The following is a 13,170-nucleotide window of genomic DNA, read 5'->3' as shown; positions in this document are numbered from 1 at the left end:
TAGGCGAACTAGGGGCCGTAGTCATAGGTGGAGGAGCTCCTCCTTGAGGGGTCGGGAAAGCTCCTCTAGAGAATGCCTGGTGGTCCAGTGGTTAAGACCCCATGTATCCAGTGCAGGAGGGACAGATTCAGTCCCTGGTTGGGGAATTAAAATCCCACGTGCTGCTTGTTGCTGTGAAAAAGTGGGGGAAAAAAAACAAAAAAACAAAGAGTGTTCTTGCTGCTGAGGGACCCCCGTCTACCCAGCTGCTCAAGCTTGCGAGATTCCCAGCTCTTCCCATCCCTGTCAGCTCTGTCTTCTGAATCACTCTCACATTTGGCCCCTCTTCACTCCTTCACTGGAGAAGGGAATGGCAACTCACTCCAGTATTCTTGGCTGGAGAATTCCATGGACAGAGGAGTCTGATGGGCTACAGTCCACAGGGTCGCAAAGAGTTGGACACGACTGAGCGACTAACACTTTGACTTGCTCACAGCCACTGCCCTGGTCCAGGTCTGAGCGTCCCTTGTGGTAGTAACTAGGAGTGCTCCGCTTGAGTCCATTCACCTGCGTCTGCCTCATTCTCTCCGCTGCCCCTGTTTCTTGCTACTTCTGCACCTCAGTGCGTGGAGAGCACTTAAGGCTCTTGCAGCTGATGCTCCTTCGGCCTCTCTGGCCTCACCGGTCTGTTATCTCCACCCGCTGTGTTTCTGTCTAGCTCCTCAGTCTCTAGGAAGCTGCTGTGCTTCCCTTCCTTCCTCACAGGGGGAGTTAGGTGTGCCTTTCTCACTGCACTTCTCGTTGGTGTGGTCATTGCTTTGCACCTGTACGCTTTGTACCTGTACGCTTTGTGGCAGATTTTGTTCTTATGTTCATGTTGGAGTGCTTGCTCCTTAGAGCGCTAGTGTTGGGTCTTGGTCCCTGTGAGAATTTCCTCGGTACTCTGGGACCTGCCCTTGAACGATGCCTGTACAGGCACGGTTCTGTGCAGTATCGGTCCATTCACAGCTCAGGTAAGAATCCCTGATCCAGAGTGTCTTTTCTTCCCTCAGGCTCTGGCCATCTGTCACTGCTGCTGTCCCTTCCGTTTCTCTTCCTGTTTTGATGCTGGCATTTCCATCGTCTCTCTGCTTTTTCACCCACACGGTTCCAGCTTTGGCGTTTTTAGTAGGCTTACTCCTGCTCCTGTGCTTACACAACCAGGGCCCCTCCTTTCAGATTAATGTTACTTAGTTTCTGGATCATTGAAAGTCCTCCCCCCCCACCCCATTCTCTGCTTTTGATAGTAAATGGGGAATGTTCTTAACGTCCTGTGCATGTTTTGGCTGCGCTGGGTCTTTGTTGCTCTGCACGGGCTTTCTCTAGTTGCAGCGAGCGGGAGCCACTCTAGTTGTAGTGCGCCAGCCTCCCACTGTGTAATTGATGTTTTTATTGAGAAGCAATAAGAGTCAGACTTGGCATATCTAAGGAGAGCCAACTTTATGCTTTGTGAAAAAAATTGCAGTAGTATGGATATTTCCCAAGTTCCCAGTGTACCAAAAGTGAATAATAGTACAGTTTGTCAGCTTTGTCTATAGATGTGATTTTTTCTTATCAGACCAGGCAAGCATTATCTTTTAGACATTAGTGAGAAAATACTCAATATTTATCTCCCATACAAGAAAAATTTGGTTGTTTTTCCTAATTAAAGTACATTGAAACATAGCTGAGGTATGAGTCAAATAGTAGAAACAAATTCTGAATTGGGAGTCTTGTTTTCCCTGTGTGTGGATCTTGTATGTTTTAGTTGAAATAAAATTGACTGCTTTCTCCTTTGTGTACAGTGCTCACTAATGCTGATGATTGCTGTAGGCATTAACTCATTTTGATTAAATTGATTTGAATATAGGAGGCTAGAGCAGTGAGAAGCGCTTCTTCAGTCCCACCTGGAAGGATGTTAAGATGATATTTAACTTGAGCACAGCGGCTTTTGCCTTCCTAGGGTGTGATGGGAAAGCTGCGTAACTGGTTTTTGCATCCACTGACTAATAGATGTAGTTAGTCTAGAGCCCAGTTCACCATGTGATCATATGTTTAATGGAGCATGTAGTGAATTCTTTATGCCACATTAAGGCCAATTCTATGCAGAGTACCAGTTACTTTAATTTATTAAATACAGTCACTGCATTTGTTCCACCTGGTTATTTTTACATCCTGACAAAGTGGGTATCTTAAATAATTTTCATACTATACTGTTGTACAGTGACAACAAAATAAATAATTCCTTTTCTGTGATATTTATCCTTATAGCATTGTATCTCTTGCTTTGAACAGAAAGTCATAAATCACTTTTCCAGTGCTGACTTGTAGTGTTCATATGGAAATCTAGTTTAACTTTACCTTATGGCTGCTGTTACTTGAGAAGACCAAGTGCTTAATTATAAAAATAACTGAAAATAACTTTTTTTAACTGAAAATAACTTTACAGAAGTATTATAAAATTGTGTTTTTGATGTATTATACAACTAAACATATTACTACTGACTAATCTTTTCTTTTAAGCTAATATTAGAGTACCAGATCATTTTGATTCAGTTGTATGTAAGAATTTAGACCTCATTGCCTATATGAATGATGTATAAACAGTAATACCTCTGTTCCATACCATAGGGTCAAGAGAAATATGGATTATTAAACGTAACAAAAATTACTGAAAATGGAAAAAAGGTTCGGTAAGTACACAAATCATTAATGATATTTTTATCTGATTGATATAAATAAAAACTATATAAATTATATTCTAGTAGAAGTGATTAATAGTTTCAAAGCATTTCAAATGTATTTTCTAATATTATATATATATATATATATATGATTGTTAGGAAGTGTAGCAAAAATTTTCTTTATCTTGACACGTTTCTTAGGGTAAGGTTAAATTCAGAAATGATAAGGCAGGCAATTCTGAGCAACTATTAGCTTCATTAAAATTCTTTTTCAATAAGTAATAAATGCACATGGCAAAACACAAAGGTACACAGAATAGTCACATCCAGTCACCAGCCATCAGTTCCCTCCCCAGAGGCAACCAGTTAGGTCTAGTGAGATGTACTGTTTTCCTCCAGGGATAGAATATATATATATATATATATATGCATAGATTACTTTTAACAATCTTTTAACAGCTTATCTTGGAGATGGTTCTGTTTCATTGCATGTACAGTTGGCACATTGTTTCTAACTTCTGCATGTTGATGGTGTTCTCAGTCGTATCTGACTCTTTTGTGACCCTATGGACTGTAGCCTGCCAGGCTCCTCTGTCCATGGATTTGGCAGGCAAGAATACTGGATTGGGTTGCCATTTCCTTCTCCAGGGGCTCTTCCCACCCCATGGATGGAACTCCTGCATTGGCGGGCAAATTCTTTGTTTCCCCAGAGCCACCTGGGAAGCCCATAGTTATATGGCTGTATCAGAGTTTATTTAATTGTTCTTTGCAAGTATATGCCTGTTTATTGGTAGACATTTAGGACTTTTACATCTTTTGCTATTACAAACAGTATTACACTCAGTGTCTTGCACAGCTCATTTTGTGAGTATGTAGATATGCCTGTAGAATAAATTTTATAGAAGTGGAGTTGCTAAGCCATATGCAGTGGTCCCATTGATACAATTCCAGATTATGCCTCAAGGTCCTCAGTCAGTCCCAGCTTCCAGGAGCCTGGGTTTTCTCTGCAGCTTTGCCAGTTCACTATGTTGTCAGACTCTTTGATCTTTGCTACTGGAGGTTAGAGAGAAATTGTATTTTTATTTGCATTTCTTTTAGTGGGGTAGAGTGTCACAAACCATATGTATTTCTTTGTTACTGAATTATCAGTTTATACTCTGACTCTTTTTCTCTTGGGTTGTTGGTATTTTTTTTTAAATTAATTAGTTAATTTTGGCTGCACTGGGTCTTTGTTGCTATTCAGGCGTTCTCTAGCTGCAGCAAGAGGGAACTACTCTGGTTGCAGTGAACGAGCTTCTAATGGGAATGGCTTCTCTTACTGTGGAGCGCAGGCTCAGTAGTTGCGGCACGTGAGCTTAGTTGCTCCACTAGTGTGGAATCTCCCCAGGCCAGGGATCAAACCTGTGTCCTCTGCATTGGCAGGCAGATTTTTATCCATTGCGCCACAGGGAAAGTCCAGGTGGTTGGCTTTTTGGGTAATGAATTTAGGAAATTAACTCTTTTTAAGTTACACTTTCTCCGATTAAAAAAAAAATGTTGAAGTGCTGTTGTTTTACAGCCAAAGTGTCAGTCTGTGTAAGAAAGAGTTTAAAATTTACATGCAGTTGAGGTTTTTAGATTTGCTTTAATTGAACTATCTTTGTCATATTTTTGTACTAAGAAGTCTGTCTCTTAAGTACTCTGAAATAACTTTTACAAGTACTGCAGTTGTCTGCTCCTAAAGCTGTTCCTTGGAGAAATCGGTGAGTTGGATCTTTCTTTCTTTTGGGAATAAGTAGTGCAAGTAGGTCTTTGGCCACTTTGTCTGTTTTTGTTGTCATTTTTCTCATGATAGTCTTTTGGATTTTCTACTTTTAGAATCCTTTTCCTAAGAGTACATCTATTTCATTATATTCAAATTTATTCATATTTTGTTGTTCAGTCGCTCAGTTTTATCTTGACTCTTTGCGACCCCATGGACTGCAGCACGCCCTGTCCATCACCAACTCCCAGAGCTTGCTCAAACTCATGTCCATTGAGTCAGTGATGCCATCCAACCGTCTCATTCTCTGTCGTCCCCTTCTCCTGCCTTCAGTCTTTCCCAGCATCAGGGTCTTTTCCAAGCAGTTAGTTCTTTGCATCAGGTGGTCAAAGTATGAGTTTCAGCTTTAGCATCAGTCCTTCCAGTGAATATTCAGGACTGATTTCCTTTAGGACTGACTGGTTGGATCTCCTTGCAGTCCAAGGGACTCTCAAGAGTCTTCTCCAACACCACAGTTCAAAAGCATCAGTTCTTGGGTGATCAGCTTTCTTTATAGTCCAACTCTCACATCCATACATGACTACTGCAAAAACCATAGCTTTGACTAGACGGATCTTTGTCAGCAAAGTAATTAATGTCTCTGCTCTTTAATATGTTGTCTAGGTTCAGTCAGTTCAGTTCAGTTCAGTCGCTCAGTCGTGTCCGACTCTTTGCGACCCCATGAATTGCAGCACGCCAGGCCTCCCTGTCCAACACCATCTCCCGGAGTTCACTCAGACTCATGTCCCATTGAGTTCGTGATGCCATCCAGCCATCTCATCTTCTGTCGTCCCCTTCTCCTCCTGCCCCCAGTCCCTCCCAGCATCAGAGTCTTTTCCAATGAGTCAACTCTTCTCATGAGGTGGCCAAAGTACTGGAGCTTCAGCTTTAGCATCATTCCTTCCAAAGAAATCCCAGGGTTGATCTCCTTCAGAATGGACTGGTTGGATCTCCTTGCAGTCCAAGGGATTCTCAAGAGTCTTCTCCAACACCACAGTTCAAAAGCATCAATTCTTCGGCGATCAGCCTTCTTCACAGTCCAACTCTCACATCCATACATGACCACAGGAAAACCCATAGCCTTGACTAGACGGACCTTAGTCGGCAAAGTAATGTCTCTGCTTTTGAATATACTATCTAGGTTGGTCATAACTTTCCTTCCAAGGAGTAAGCATCTTTTAATTTCATGGCTGCAGTCACCATCTGCAGTGATTTTGGAGCCCAAAAAAATAAAGTCTGACACTGTTTCCCCATCTATTTGCCATGAAGTGATGGGACCAGATGCCATGATCTTTGTTTTCTGAATGTTGAGCTTTAAGCCAACTTTTTCATTCTCCTCTTTCACTTTCATTAAGACGCTTTTTAGCTCCTCTTCACTTTCTGCCATAAGGGTGGTATCATCTGCATATCTGAGGTTATTGATATTTCTCCCGGCAATCTTGATTCCAGCTTGTGCTTCTTCCAGCCCAGTGTTTCTCGTGATGTTCTCTGCATAGAAGTTAAATAAGCAGGGTGACAATATACAGCCTTGACATACTCCTTTTCCTATTTGAAACCAGTCTGTTGTTCCATGTCCAGTTCTAACTGTTGCTTCCTGACCTGCATACAGATTTCTCAAGAGGCATGTTAGGTGGTCTGGTATTCCCATCTCTTTCAGAATTTTCCACAGTTTATTGTGATCCACACAGTCAGAGGCTTTGACATAGTCAACAAAGCAGAAATAGATGTTTTTTTGGAACCCTCTTGCTTTTTCCATGATCCAGCGGATGTTGGCAATTTGATCTCTGGTTCCTCTGCCCTTTCTAAAACCAGCTTGAACATTAGGGAGTTCACGGCTCATGTATTGCTGAAGCCTGGCTTGGAGAATTTTGAGCATTACTTTACTAGCATGTGAGATGAGTGCGATTGTGCGGTAGTTTGAGCACTCTTTTGCATTGCCTTTCTTTGGGATTGGAATGAAAACTGCCCTTTTCCAGTCCTGTGGCCACTGCTGAGTTTCCCACATTTGCTGGCATATTGAGTGTAGCACTTTCACAGCATCATCTTTCAGGATTTGAAACAGCTCAACTGGAATTCCATTACCTCCACTAGCTTTGTTCGTAGTGATGCTTTCTAAGGCCCACTTGACTTCACATTCCAAGATGTCTGGCTCTAGATTAGTGATCACATCATCATGATTACCTGGGTGTGAAGATCTTTTTTGTCCAGTTCTTCTGTGTATTCTTGCCACCTCTTCTTAATATCTTCTGCCTCTGTTAGGTCCATACCATTTCTGTCCTTTATCGAGCCCATCTTTGCATGAAATGTTCCCTTGGTATCTCTAATTTTCTTGAAGAGATCTCTAGTCTTTCTCATTCTGTTCTTTTCCTCTATTTCTTTGCATTGATCGCTGAAGAAGGCTTTCTTATCTCTTCTTGCTATTCTTTGGAACTCTGCATTCAGATGCTTATATCTTTCCTTTTCTCCTTTGCTTTTTGCCTCCCTTCTTTTCACAGCTATTTGTAAGGCCTCCCCAGACAGCCATTTTGCTTTTTTGCATTTCTTTTCCATGGGGATGGTCTTGATCCCTGTCTCCTGTACAGTGTCACGAACCTCATTCCATAGTTCATCAGGCACTCTATCTATCAGATCTAGGCCCTTAAATCTATTTCTCACTTCCACTGTATAATCATAAGGGATTTGAGTTAGGTCATATCTGAATGGTCTAGCGGTTCCCTACTTTCTTCAGTTTAAGTCTGAATTTGGTAATAAGGAGTTCATGATCTGAGCCACAGTCAGCTCCTGGTCTTGTTTTTGTTGACTGTGTAGAGCTTCTCCTTCTTTGGCTGCATAGCCTTTCTTCCAAGGAGCAGGCGTCTTTTAATTTCATGGCTGCAATCACCATCTGCAGTACTTTTGGAGTCCCCAAAATTAAAGTCTCTCACTGTTTCCATTGTTTCTCCATGTAATTGCCATGAAGTGATGGGATTGGATGCCATGATCTTTGTTTTCTGAATGTTGAGTTTTAAGCCAGCTTTTTCACTCCTCTTTCACTTTCATGAAGAGGTTCTTTAGTTCTTTGCTTTGTGCCATTAAGGGTGGTGTCATCTGTGTATCTGAGGTTATTGATATTTCTCCCAGTAATCTTGATTCCAGCTTGTGCTTCATCCAGCCCGGCATTTGCCATGATGTACGGTGTATATAAGTTAAATAAGCAGGGTGACACTATACAGCCTTGACGTACTCCTTTCCCAGTTTGGAACCAGTCTGTTGTTCCATGTCTGGTTCTAACTGTTGCTTCTTGACCTGCATACAGATTTCTCAGGAAGCACGTAAGGTGGTCTGGTATTCCCATCTCTTGAAGAATTTTCCACAATTTGGTGTGATCTACACAGCCAAAGTCATCAATAAAACAGAAATAGATTTTTTTTGGAAGTCTCTTGCTTTTTCTGTGATTCAACGGATGTTGGCAATTTGATCTCTGGTTCCTCTGCTTTTTCTAAATCCAGCTTGAACCTCTGGAAGTTCATGGTTCATGTACTGTTGAAGCCTGCCTTGGAGAATTTCTAGCATTACTTTGCTAGCATATAAGACGAGTGCAACTGTGTGGTAGTTTGACCATTCTTTGGCATTGCCTTTCTTTGGGATTGGAATGAAAACTGACCTTTTCACAGTCCTGTGGCCACTGCTGAGTTTTCCAAATTCGTTGGCATACTGAGTGCAGCACTTTCACAGCATACTGTTTCTGTCCTTTATTGTTCCCATCTTTGCGTGAAATGTTCCCTTGGTATCTCTGATTTTCTTGAAGAGATCTCTAGTCTTTCCCATTCTGTTGTTTTCCTCTAGTTTTTTGCATTGATCACTGAAGAGGGCTTTCTTATCTTTCTCTGCTATTCTTTGGAACTCTGCATTCAAGTGGATATGTCTTTCCTTTTATCCTTTGCCTTTGGCTTCCCTTCTTTTCCCAGCTATTTGTAAGGCCTCCTCAGACAACCATTTTGCCTTTTTGCATTTTTTTTCTTGGAGATAGTCTTGATCCCTGCCTCCTGTACAGTGTCACAAACCTCCGTCCGTAGTTCTTCAGGCACTCTATCAGATCTAATCCCTTGAATCTATTTGTCACTTCCACTGTATAATCGTAAGGGATTTGATTTAGGCCATATCTGAATGATTTAGTGGTTTTCCCTACTTCAGTTTAAGTCTGAATTTGGCAATAAGCAGTTCATGATCTGAGCCACAGTTCCCAGTCTTTTTTTTTTTTTTTTGCTCACTGTATAGAGCTTCTCCATCTTTGGCTGCAAAGAATATAATCAATCTGATTTCAGTATTGACCATCTGGTGATGTCCATGTGTAGAGTCTTCTCTTGTGTTGTTGGAGGAGGGTGTTTGCTATGACCAGTGCGTTCTCTTGGCAAAACTGTCAGCCTTTGCCCTGCTTCATTTTGTACTCCAAGGCCAAATTTACCTGTTACTCCAGGTATCTCTTGACTTCCCACTTTTGCATTCCAGTCCCCTATGATGAAAAGAACATCTTTTTTGGGTGTTAGTTCTAGAAGGTCTTGTAGGTCCTCATAGAACCATTCAGCTTCTTCGGTGTTACTGGTTGGGGCATAGACTTGGATTTCTGTGATATTGAGTTGTTTGCCTTGGAAATGAACAGAGATCATTCTGTCGTTCTTGAGATTGCACCCTGGTACTGCATTTTGGACTCTGGTTGACTTTGATGGTTACTCCATTTCTTCTAAGGAATTCTTACCTAGAGTAATAGATATAATGGTCATTTGAATTAAATTTGCCTATTCCAGTCCATTTTAGTTCACTGATTCCTAAAATGTCGATGTTCACTCTTGCCATCTCCTGTTCGACCACTTCTAAATTACCTTGATTCACGGACCTAACATTCCTGGTTCCTATGCAGTATTGTTCTTTACAGCTTCGGACTTTACTTCCATCACCAGGCACACCGACAACTGGGCGCTGTTTTTGCTTTGGCTCCATCTCTTATTCTTTCTGGAGTTATTTCTCCGCTCTTCTCCAGTAGCATTTTGGGCACCTACCGACCGGTGGAGTTCATCTTTCAGTGTCGTATCTTTTTTGCCTTTTCTTACTGTTCATCGGATTCTCAAGGCAAGAATACTGAAGTGGTTTGCCATTCCCTTCTCCAGTGGACCATGTTTTGTCAGAACTCTCCACCATGACCCTTCTGTCTTGGGTGGCCCTACAGAGCATGGCTCATAGTTTCATTGAGTTAGACAAGGCTGTGGTCCATGTGATCAGTTTGGTTAGTTTTCTGTGACTGTGGTTTTCATTCTGTCTGCCCTCTGATGGATAAGGATCAGAGGCTTATGGAAGCTTCCTTTTGGGAGAAACTGACTTTTTCATACTCAGTTATGTTAAAATTCATGGGTCTGTGTTGCATTTTGCATGAATCTTTTACCTGTGCATAATTTTGTAGCATCTTGTAGGTCATTTGGAAAATACCAGTTTATGAAGTTTGCTGAGTTTTCAAATGTTGGCACATTTTATTTTATGATATCAAAGAATCACAAATCAATATTATCATTGTCAGAGTTACTAAGTTTTGGAATATTGTCAACCTTACTGTGGCACAAGTGCTGAGTTTTCCAAAATTCTGCTTTCTGTTAGACAGCTTTAATTTGTTATTGTCAATATATACTATCATTTATTTTCCTTGAAATGACAGGCTCTCTTCATCCATTTTTGAGATAATGTCTACCTGCCAAAAGTCAGGTTTAAATAATCACAGTGTATCACAGCCAGTTGTTTTTTTTAGGGAAAAAAAAAAATTGGTTCCATGAAAAAAACGTGACTAATTTCTGCCTGCAACTCAGTCATACAGACCTCAAGGGAACTATCATTCACTCAGTATTCAAATATCCATTATTTATCCTGAGGTATACATTCCACAGTTTTTCTGATTTTGAAAATTAAACTCAAAAAGCTTATTTAAAGTGGAAATATATTTTAGCATTTTTCAGAGAGGTTAGTAGATACTATATAAATAAATATAAGATTGAGTATAAAATAAATTTAGAAATGAAAATAAATCCTTCCAAAATATGTTGCTCATTGAAAGAAAAACGTGCTCAGAGTGAAGCACAAAGCAAAATCCAGCTCATTCTTAAAAGAGAGCTCTGAAAAATGATTTAGAAAAATTAAACACAAAGGCATATCAAAGGAATATGAGAATATCCATTTCCATAGAGAAAGTAGATAGTTTCAACTAAGGGGAATCACTAACATCTTTAAAATGATAAAGCCCTATGCATCAATTCAGTGAAAACCTAATCATTAGAAATAGTTCAAGTAAGTAGCATAATGACTATTAGCAAAACAGGAAATAAAAGGAAAAATAGAGACTCTATAGGAGTAAACTTTATTTTACTTTTCAAGGTCAGGTAGATGTAAAAAGTTGTAAAATAATAAAGTAGGTGTAATTGATAGATACTGAATTCTACATTCTGCAAATGGAGAATAAACCTTCCTAGCAGTGTCTATAAAGTTCTCACAAAACATGCCATATGTTTGGCTGTAAGGTAAGCCTTAAATTCCTGTGGAAAATATATATTTGATGTTTATTTTAGCCTGCCAGCAATTAAATCGCCTAAAAAGTAAACATTTTTACCTGTAGATTATGGATTGAAAGAGAAATGAGGCCTTTCCTTTACACATTTCTGTGCTCAGAATTTTGATAGAGTATGTGTGTTGATTTTGTAATTTAGAAAAGTTTTTGAATGCCTCACTTTAGTAACCTTAGTGATGATTCCATTCAGCATGGAATTTAGAATGTACCTACTGTCTGGTCCTTCCCTAGTGCAGCCTCATTAGGGGAAGGGCGATAACTAAGACATAGAAAACAATCTACAGTGAATTAGGTAAGATAATCCTGTTTGTCTACTCTTTGAGTGTGAATAAGAATTCTTGCCAAATGTAGCATTCCGTTCATATGATTTTGAATTAGTGTCCTTGGTCACAGATGTGCTTGCTAGATTACTACCATGTGAACATCATTAGATGGGTAGTTATTCTGATAATCTGTATCTCTAATTTATTTCATTTGCTTTGGGGATATAAAATGATTGTAGTTTCCATTTGAATTATATCCCCAGTAAAAACAAGAATGTCAGTAATGAGTATAAATCGTGGACCACATTGATATCAGTGAAGCAGATTTTAATTTTTTAAGTTTGGTTGTAAAAACAGGATATGGAGTTCTCATTGGCCATCTTTTCATTACAGAAAGAACTGGTTGTCTTCTTGGGCCGTTTTGCAGGGTTCATCTTTACTCTTCACCAAAACCCAAGGAAGTAGCACAAGTTGGGTAAGTATTTCTTTTCTTTGGAGGCTTTACACATTTATATTATGTGGACAGTATTGCACTTGAATTTCATAAGGTAGTCCAGAGTCCTTAACTACCGCTCATGTGCAAATAAATGAGGCTTTCTTAGTTAAAGATGCATTTTGACTCATAAGAGAAAGAAAAGGGCCACTTAGAAAAGTTGACTTGTATTGTTAAAATCCTGACTTTGCTCTTTCAGGTATTTAGTTAGAAAATAAGCTGTCATGTGGCAAGCCCCACCTTGATATGTGACCTGACGCTTGGATACTAGTCAGGTTTCCATGTCTGTATATGATATCAGCCCCGCTTTCAGAAGAAAATAAAATGTCACCATTACTTGTGGGACTTTGAAACTGTTTGTATATTTGAGTGTTTACTACTGTTAATTCTCAGTTATTTATAATACAAATACCAAAAATTATAATTTGTGATATACCATAATAGGTTAACATTTTTTGAATCCTAAAAATGTATGAGATACTGTTCTAAGTATAGAGGATGGTGTGTGTGTGTGTGGTGTGTGTGTGTGTGTGTGTATATATATATATATCTGTATTATTCTCTTAACTCTGGGGGAATACTGTTTGTCATCCCCTCTCCCTCTGTTGGAGATGAGAAAATGAGGTGTGAAACAGTTCAGTGACTCAAAGTCTTAGAGCTATGTAAGTGACAGATCTGGGTACCATTTTGGCTCCAGAGTCCATGCTCTGGGTATTTCCAAAAAGATTTAAAAATGAAATTAAGCTAATGTCTTTCATCTGCTTTATATCCTACCTTAATGAATATTTCTTAAAATTACTCAGTTGCTTTAAAATGACTAGGACCTGTTGGCCTTATCTTTGTTAAAAGAGAAATCCATTTGTAAAATCAAAGCAAATCTTAGTCACATACCTTTACAGTCATGTAACATTGTTCAGAGCATGCTAGTCCTCAAGTACCATGATGTAGTAACCTCCAAAACTGTTGGGTTGAGTGCAGATAGGAAGCTTCTGGAATATTTCTTCTCTTTTGCTTCTCTGATGCTTTGATTTGCTCTCTGGTCTGCCAGTACAGTGAAACTGACCTGTGATACGCTTATCCACATTAAAAGATTGAAATTTTTATTTGACTTGTCTTAAAGTAAGTTGATAATTATTTTTCCTTTGTCACCTGAGGTGAAGCATATGGTACTTTTTTGTTATATTAACGCATTTCTAGAAGACGATGCATTTATTTATTCTTCCTACTTGTGGCTCAACTTTTATTTGAAATTGAGTGAAGGAAGTGAATGAAAGCAATGGAGAAGCAATTAGAGATTAAAGTAATAAAAAAGTTCCTGAAGAAAGTTGGATAATGATCATTTATTTGATAATTACCAATCCCTAAAGATT

General features: G+C 39.5%; 1 protein-coding gene across 8 annotated transcripts in view; it reads left to right on the top strand.

Moving 5' to 3' along the window:
• The window catches only part of ARHGAP12 (Rho GTPase activating protein 12), a 122,036-nt gene that overhangs the window by 89,248 nt on the left and 19,618 nt on the right, over positions 1 to 13,170 (top strand). For all 8 annotated transcript variants that reach the window (XM_040248062.1, XM_040248059.1, XM_040248058.1 and 5 more), the window contains 2 exons: positions 2,629 to 2,690; positions 11,701 to 11,782. In XM_040248062.1, coding sequence (XP_040103996.1) covers positions 2,629 to 2,690; positions 11,701 to 11,782 — 144 coding nt within the window. The remainder of the gene's footprint in view (positions 1 to 2,628; positions 2,691 to 11,700; positions 11,783 to 13,170) is intronic.

This window comes from Oryx dammah, unplaced genomic scaffold (genome assembly GCF_014754425.2).
Source record: "Oryx dammah isolate SB20612 unplaced genomic scaffold, SCBI_Odam_1.1 HiC_scaffold_10, whole genome shotgun sequence".
Classification (NCBI taxonomy): Eukaryota; Metazoa; Chordata; class Mammalia; order Artiodactyla; family Bovidae; genus Oryx; species Oryx dammah.
The sequence above is the reverse complement of the archived record's forward strand: the minus strand, read 5'-3'. Positions and strand labels throughout refer to the sequence as shown.